Source organism: Haematobia irritans, chromosome 4 (assembly GCF_050003625.1).
Source record: "Haematobia irritans isolate KBUSLIRL chromosome 4, ASM5000362v1, whole genome shotgun sequence".
Lineage (NCBI taxonomy): Eukaryota > Metazoa > Arthropoda > Insecta > Diptera > Muscidae > Haematobia > Haematobia irritans.
Genome location: NC_134400.1, coordinates 42343584 through 42352757, shown reverse-complemented (window position 1 = coordinate 42352757; position 9174 = coordinate 42343584). Strand labels below are relative to the sequence as shown.

General features: G+C 29.3%; 1 protein-coding gene across 1 annotated transcript in view; it reads left to right on the top strand.

Annotated features, from left to right (window-relative positions):
- Nucleotides 1-1144: 1144 nt before the first annotated feature.
- Nucleotides 1145-9174, top strand: part of LOC142232951 (anoctamin-5) — a 43040-nt gene continuing 35010 nt past the window's right edge. Inside the window, exon 1 of the mRNA XM_075303678.1 lies at nt 1145-1348. Within this exon, the coding sequence (XP_075159793.1) occupies nt 1337-1348 (12 nt within the window). The 5' untranslated portion in view covers nt 1145-1336. The remainder of the gene's footprint in view (nt 1349-9174) is intronic.

The following is a 9174-nucleotide window of genomic DNA, read 5'->3' as shown; positions in this document are numbered from 1 at the left end:
TTGCTTGAAATCGGTTCAGATTTGGATATATCTCCCATATAAAGCTTTCGCCCGATTTACACTCATATGACCACTGAGGCCAATTTTTAACTCCGATTTAGTTGAAATTTTGCACAGGGAGTAGAATTAGCATTGTAACTATGCGTGCCAAATTTGGTTGAAATCGGTTCAGATTTAGATATAGCTCCCATATATGTGTTTTTCTGATTTCGACAAAAATGGTCAAAATACCAACATTTTCCTTGTAAAATCGCCACTGCTTAGTCGAAAAGTTGTAAATATAAATCTAATTTTCCTAAACTTCTAATACATATATATCGAGCGATAAATCATAAATAAACTTTTTCGAAGTTTCCTTAAAATTGCTTCAGATTTAAACGTTTCCCATATTTTTTTACTAACATTGTGTTCCACCCTAGTGCATTAGCCGACTTAAATTTTGAGTCTATAGATTTTGTAGAAGTCTATCAAATTCTTCCATATCGAGTGATATTTAAATGTATGTATTTGGGACAGACCTTTATATATAGCCCCAAACACATTTGACGGATGTGATATGGTATCGAAAATTTAGATCTACAAAGTGGTGCAGGGTATAATATAGTCGGCCCCGCCCGACTTTAGACTTTCCTTACTGGTTTTTTACTAACATTGTGTTCCACCCTAGTGCATTAGCCGACTTAAATTTTGAGTCTATAGATTTTGTAGAAGTCTATCAAATTCTTCCAGATCGAGTGATATTTAAATGTATGTATTTGGGACAAACCGAGTGGCAACCGGGCTTTCAATTTAAAATCAATGACAAATTTTCCTTTTAATCTCTGTTGACCAGTGTGCTTGCCAGAAAACTAGACCAAAGTAATGAATTGCTGTATAGAAAATCTAGATATGAGTACAATTTTCGTTGTTGTTGGTGTTCTTGTTGTTGTGTACTCTATATGAAATGATTGGTCTCATACATATTTAATTCTCTTACTTGTCCTGGCCATTGTTGCTGTTGTTGTATACATTGTGTTACCATCGTCCAGTGTCATTGTCACTCCTAGCAAGCTCATAGTGGTATTTATCTTTCGGTGGTAAAAAGGACACATGTTTGTCTCTCCTTGCAGGAAGTGCAAGCTAAATGCGTGACTATACATGACATTTTACCATGGTGGCGGCATTCGACGTTGACCAATGAATCGCCGAAAGAGCGAAAAGTCGAGCATTCATTAGTGAGCGATTAAATGAAAAGGTTCATTGAAGCGCAACAATAATCAAAACCCTTAAGCATCAAAAACAAAAACAAAAATCAAATGTATTAAAATTAGTGTAATCAAAGTGTCAACTCAGAGATATGGCTCTAAATGTAAATTTAAAAAATATAATAATAATAATTATAAATATGACAAACTACTGAAGCTAGGCAATATCATTTTATGTCTAAAAAGTATGCAATGAAAAAAATTATAAATTGAAAATGTTTCTTATATTAGCCAAAATACAAGTGTAGAAAATTTATTTAGTGCTAATGAAAGTAAAAATGTTGTGTAAAATAAAACCAGATTCTTTCTGTATATGCTAAATGGAAATCTTCTTCATCTTTATTTAAATCTGGCCTATATGAAGCCCAAAACCGAAATAAAACGTCTTCAGCTTTAATATTCTGGCTCAAAAAAAAAAACCGACATATATCCCCCCAAACTGAATAAAAATTGAACCCTATATATTCGAAAAAAGTGTATAAGGACTGTAACAAAACTAAGGATACAAACGCAAAAAAGAAGTAGAAGTTTGGTATGTGTAAATTGGACCGATTTTAAATTTCGACCGATTTCAGAAAATGTATTATACCTAAACTGTCTTAATTTGAAGAAAAAAAAATTAAGTTCAAAATTGCAAAAATACCTTTAGTGCCATACGAAATTCAAGATAGAAACATTATTGGTAAAATTTACAAATTTTAAGAACTTCTGAACTAGTTTGTGGGAGACACGAATTTAGTAAATCTCTATCCTTCATTTGTGTATAAGTTTCTACGTTTTTTTAGTTCGTTTAACTAAAGTACGCAAAAATTATTTTTCATGTTAGCCTGATAATGAAAACAGACGAATAACGTCCAAATGCATGATATTTTTTTTAATTTACAATTTGAAAAAATATGCTAACATTACCATACAGATGATCCCAAGGTTGATGAGCTTTAGCAGGAAACGCATAGTTTTAATTTCAATTCTATAGAAATTTTTTTCCAATACAAAATTTTGGTACAATTTTATTTTTATAGAAAATGTTGTCAAAATTTTATTTCTATAAAATATTCTGTTAAAATTTTATTTCTATAGCAAGTTTTGTCAAAATTTTATTTCTATATAAAATTTTGTCAAAATTTTATTTCTATAAAAAATACTGTTAAAATTTTATTTCTATAGCAAGTTTTGTCAAAATTTTATTTCTATAGAAAAGTTTGTCGAAATGTTACTTCTATAGAAAATTTTGTCAAAATTTTATTTTTTTTCCATACTAAATATAATAAATTATGATATTAAATGAGATAGCTACTAACAACAAAGATTTTCGACATGTCAAAATTTTATTTATACAGAAAATTTTGTCAAAATTTTATTTCTATAGAAAAATTTGTCAAAATTTTATTTCTATTGAAAATTTTGTCAACATTTTATTTCTATCGAAAATTTTCTACAAATTTTATTTCTATAAAAAATTTTCAAAATTTCTATAGAAAATTTTGTCAAATTTTTATTTCTATAGAAAATTTTGTCCAAATTTTATTTCTATAGAAAATTTTGTCAAAATTGTATTTCTGTATAAAATTTTGTCAAAATTTTATTTCTATATAAAATTTTGTCAACATTTTATTTCTATAGAAAATTTTGTCAAAATTTTATTTCTATAGAAAATTTTTTCAAAATTTTATTTCTATAGAAATTTTTTTCAAAATTTAATTTCTATAGAAAATTTTGTCAAAATTTTATTTCTATGGAAAGTTTTATCAATATTTTATTTCTATAGAAAATTTTATGAAATCATCTTTTTCAAATTAAATCTAAATAAACTAATTTTATGTCCACTTAAAAACACTACGAGATTCATGTGAAGAAAACATACGTAAACGTACATGTAAATATCTCTAGAGATATTTTTTCAAAGTCAAACCATTATCCATATTATATCTATTCAAGTAGATCTTGAATTGCTGGCTTTAGCACGAGGAAACAGACAAACAAAAAACTGCCATTAGTAGGTCACTCATATGCCTATAGAATCAACTTATAGCCCATGGCGTGACTATCGCGATCAAATATGAACACAACACTAGCAAAAGATACTCACTTCAATCACCTTAAGAGATAAACAACTAATAAAACTGGACAACCTTATCATGATATCACTTAATGAAGCCATAATTACATGCCCTTGAATGATTATTTCACAATTTAAGGACACTTTCATATATGTAATTGCTTATTACCACATTTCATTTTTCAAGTTGTTCTTTTACCCTAAAAAATATTGTTTACAAGCAAATAAAATTAATCCGAAACAATCGTTAAGTCACTAGATTGGTAATATTATTCTTACAAAGTAAATTTTGTGAAAATTTTATTTCTATAGAAAATGTTGCCAAAATCTTATTTCTATAGATAATTTTGTCAATTTTTTTCTATAGAAGATTTTGTAAATTTTTTTCATAGAAATTTTTTTCAAAATTTTCTCAATCGAAATTAATAATTTTTTCAATAAAAAATTTTGAAAAAATTTTTTTCTACAGGAAATTTTTTCAAAAGTTTTTTCTATCGAAGATTTCGTTAAGATTTTGTCAAAATTTTTTGCTATAGAAAATTTTGTCAAAATTTGATTGAACTATATTCTCCAGAAAATTTTGTCAAAATTCTATTTCTTTAGGAAATGTTGTCAAACTATTAATATTCTAGAAATTTTTTTTCAAAATTTAGTGCTCTAGAAAATGTTGTCAAAATTGTATTACTCTAGAAAATTTTATTTCTATAGAAAATTTTGTCAAAAGTTTATTCACAAATCAATTTGGTCAAAATTTTATTTCTCTAGAAAATTTTGTCAATATTTTAGTACTCTGGAAAATTGTGTCAAAGTTTTATTTCTATAGTAAATATTATCCAAATTTTTTTTCTGTAGAATATTTTGTCACAAAGATATTTTTTTAGAAAATTTTGTTAAATTTTTTATAGAAAATTTTGTCAAAATTTTATTGCTATAGAACAATTTTATTTCTATAGAAAATTTTGTAATTTTTTTCTAACGAAAATGTTAACAATTTTTTTTCTATAGAAAATTTTGTTAAATTGCTATAGAAAAAATATTATTTCTATAGAAAATATTTTTTTTAAAGAAAGTTTTGTTAAAATTTTTCTATAGAAAATGTTGCCACTTTTTTTAGAAAATGTCGTCAAAATTTTTTTCTATCGAAAACTTTGTCAAAATTTTTTTTCTATAGCAAATTTTGTCAATTTTTTTCTATCGAAAATTTTCATGTCATTTTTTTTAGTTTTCTATATTTTTTCTATTGTTTTTCGTTTAAAAATTTGTCAAAATTTTATTTCTATAAAAATGGAAGTACATCTTAGTTGGAGAGGAATATTTTGCAAAATCTACAAAAATATGAAGAATTCTATCAATCTACCAAACAGTAAAAAATCTACCATTTTTGGTAGAATTCTACCAACTGTGACAACCGTAATCGCAGCCCTTTTGTTTTTCTGCAGTTTTTGAAAAGTTCAAACCAAAAAAAAAAATACTTTTTATAAAAAAATCACAGTCACAGTCACGTTTATATCAAGCACTGTTCCTTTCTGCCTTGATGTCTTATAGCGATTTCGATTTGACAAAAAGGTACAAAAATTGCAAAATATGCTTTTGGATCCTGTATCCCTCACAATATTATGAATTAACATTATTTTTGGAACCACACTATCATTTGGGCGAAAATACAATGAGAAGAAAAGTAGTATAACACCAAGGCAAGATTGGTTTTGCGAAACTAAAACGCCCTTAAATAAGACATATTTTGAGGTTTCGTAGTAAACATTTTATTAAGTAATATGTAATGCCGAACATCCTTTCGAAATCTTGCAAAAATGTTATGTAAAATTATATTATTTCCGTTTCCAAAGGTTTGTAAAATCGGGACCGACTACACTGAAAAAAAAGCATGCCTGTTTCCAAAGATTTGTCTTTACTTTAAAAAATTTGGTATTGATTCCGAGCCAAAGAAGCAGAGAATACAAGTAAGGTACTTTTAAATGTGGGCTTTGGGTACTTGCTTCTAGGAAGCAAATTTTAATTTTTCGCTTTCTCAGCTTTTTTCTTCATATGCTATTAAAGTCCTTTAAAAACGAGTTAACGACAACTTTATTTTCCAAATTAAGACTCGACTTCCAGTAGAAATTATGCTATGTTTCAAGTAAAAAAACTTCTTTAAAATAAAGTTTTGAAAAACATGTCTTATATTTGAACGATTTTTTGCTTTATAGTCAAGATGCAAAAAGGCAACAAATTTGAAGACAATTTCATTAAATTTAAAGAATTTTTCTGAATTATTAAAGTCAAGTTGACCTTAGCCCAAACATTTTTTCTTTCATGTTATGATACCCATTTTTACGTCAAATCTCTTAATTATAAAGAGAATACGATTTCATTGAAAAGTTTATCGACTTTTGGACAAGGAAAAAAAGGTACATGGTCCTGTGGATAGTGTGTATGTATACAAACTGTATGATCTGTGGTTCGATTCCCCATTTGGCTAAAGGTAAAAATTGAACAATTTATAAAATCGAGTAATTTCTTATAATTTTTTTTTATATAACCAAAAAAGCGTCTTTCCTCATATATTCTCCTCTTCCACATGGTTTATTTAGTTCTCAGAACTTTTTTCTGTAATACAAACAATGTCGAAGTAACTATTCTATTTTATACATTTTCAAATTTTACCTTTCTCCAGATGGAGAATCGCCGGATAGGAAAATAATTTTGAGTTAGTCTTTATAAATTTTATTTATCAAAGGTTTATCGACTTTTGGACAAGGAAAAAACTTTATATTAGAGAAATGCGTCTTCTATGCTAAACAAAATTTGCATTCGTATTTTAAAGACATGAAATCTTTGACCTCACGACAATATTTTTTTCAGTGTACAGTGGGTCGTTTTCTTTAAATTTAAGTCTATAAATAGAACTGCTTGATTGTATGCGTTTATGGCTACAGTGATAATTGCCTGTTGATGACGATAAAAGCTACATGGTCCTATGGATAGTGTGTATGTATACAAACTGTATGATCTGCGGTTCGATTCCCCACTTGGCTAAAGGTGAAAATTGAACAATTTATAAAATCGAGTAATTTCTTATAATTTTTTTTTTATATAACAAAAAAAGTGTCTGTCCTCATTTATTCTCCTCTTCCACATGGTTTATTTAGTTCTCAGAACTTTTTTCTTTAATACAAACAATGTCGAAGTAACTATTCGATTTTATAAATTTTTAAATTTTACCTTTCTCCAGATGGAGAATCGCCGGATAGGAAAATAATTTTGAGTTAGTCTTTATAAATTTTATTTATCAAAGGTCTATACTTTTGTTCTAAACAAATTTCCGAAAAGCATATTGTAAACGATGTTTGTTTATCTATAATTTCGTTTGGGAGGAATGAATTTATTTGTTTTTTTTTTCTTGCGTGTAGTCTAACAACTATAATTGAATGATATTACTTAATGAAGCCTTAATAACATGCTCTTGAACAATTATCTTTCACAAATTTTAAAACAAGTTGATATAATTTCTTACAATAAGCACTTTACACCACAAGGTTTTTGTTTTATTTCCTTATAACGAAGCGAAGAAACTCATTTTGAAAATCGTATATTTTCCTTGACCTCAGTTATTGTTTTTATTTTCTTAGGTCATCCTTTATCAATGCCATTAGATTAATTGCATATCTTACATATGCGTATATTATTGATTGTACCATCAGTCAATGGTGCCACATAAGTAGCATATGGCCCCATTTGCTTGTCAATGTCAATGGTGAAGTTTGTTTGGCAGTATCTTATTTAAGAACATGAAGCTAAAAAAGAGCAGTGCTTGACAATAACAAAATGGAGTTAACGAATTGTGTTGTGCAAAAATAAAAAAAAATGTAAGAAAAAACATTTTTGGTGATAAGGTTTGAACTTTCCGAAGAAATTCAAACGACTGTAACAAAACAACAATGTTTGCGAAGTTTTTCTTTGAGTGTATGAAGCCAAGTCTACACAATTTATATAGTTAGTATAAATTGTGTAGACTTGGCTTTCAAATTTTCTACTATTATCTTCCATGCAAATCGTGAATATAGATACACTTTTCATTCATATACACTTTTATTAGGCTAATAGCAATTACGTGTACTACATATACACTTACGCTACCAAATGCATGTAACACTTTATGGTATATGCCATATATAGATACACTCTATAAAAACAAAAAAGTTCTATTGGATTTGAATACCACATAACGCTTCATTTCTTTGGTCTATAAAATTTTCTATTTTCTTATCCCTTGGGAAACATTAAGAGTATTTACGAAAAACGAAAAACCTATATGGAAAACGTGGTTAAATTCCATTGATTTACATTCGGAGCATTTGGTATTCGGAAGGACATTAAAAGTACAAGACGATGTATTCCTTTCCCCTCTATGTTATCTTTCAAGGCAAATAATAAATCCTTGCCACTCGTTTAATAATTTGTGGGAATATTGACCATTTGGTGTGTTAAGCAACAAGTTTATGGCCTATCTATGGTCGGTCGTTGGATTGACCTTCGATGTGTATGTATTCTTCTGCTAGGCAACCAGTGACGTTGACTACGGGTGGAAAATTGAATATTAACTGAAGACAATGATTAAAATCTAATGGCTTTAACATAATGGGGGAAGAGTTGGTAGGGTATCATTTAAGACTCATCACAAAACGAGGTGGCTCCCATACAATCGATTTTTTAATGTATCGCCTACAAGCAAAGAAATCAAACGTATGAAAAAACGGAAAATTGGAAGCAATTCCTAAATCTGAACTGATTTGAATGAATTTTTGTAGGTATAGTTGGAATAACAGAAGATTACATTATACTCACGTTCAGTAAGATCAGATTTTCAATAAGGGTGTCATGGCCAAATTTGTGTATTATGGCCGAGTTTTGAAAAATCGGGCGATACATATTTTTTTATACCCTCCATCCCTTCCGTTTGTAACACATCGAAATATTGCTCCAAGACCCCATAAAGTATATATATTCTGGATCGTGGTGAAATTCTGAGTCGATCTAAGCATGTTCGTCCGTCCGTCTGTTGAAATCACGCTAACTTCCGAACAAAACAAGCTATCGACTTGAAACTTGGCACAAGTAGTTGTTATCGATGTAGGTCGAATGGTATTGAAAATGGGCCATATCGGTCCACTTTTACGTATAGCCCCCATATAAAGGGATATTTGGTATATAGTGTTGGTATATGGTCTCTAACAACCATGCAAAAATTGGTCCACATCGGTCCATAATTATATATAGCCCCCATATAAACCGATCCCCAGATTTGGCTTTCGGAGCCTAAAAGAGAAGCAAATTTCATCCGATCCGGCTGAAATTTTGTACATGGTGTTGGTATATGGTCTCTAACAACCATGGAAAAATTGGTTCACATCGGTCCATAATTATATATAGCCCCCATATAAACCGATCCCCAGATTTGGCTTGCCGAGCCTCAAAGAGAAGAAAATTTCATCCGACCCGGCTGAAATTTGGTACATGATGTTGGTATATGGTCTCTAACAACCATGCAAAAATTGGTCCATATCGGTAATTAATTATATATAGCCCCCATATAAACCGATCCCCAGATTTGGCTTGTGGAGCCTCTAAGAGAAGCATATTTCATCCGATCCGGCTGAAATTTGGTACATGGTGTTGGTATATGGTCTCTAACAATCATGCAAAAATTGGTCCACATCGGTCCATAATTATATATAGCCCCCATATAAACCGATCCCCAGATTTGGCTTGCGGATCCTCAAAGAGAAGCAAATTTCATCCGATCCGGCTGAAATTTGGTACATGATGTTGGTATATGGTCTCTAACAACCGTGCAAAAATTGGTCCACATCG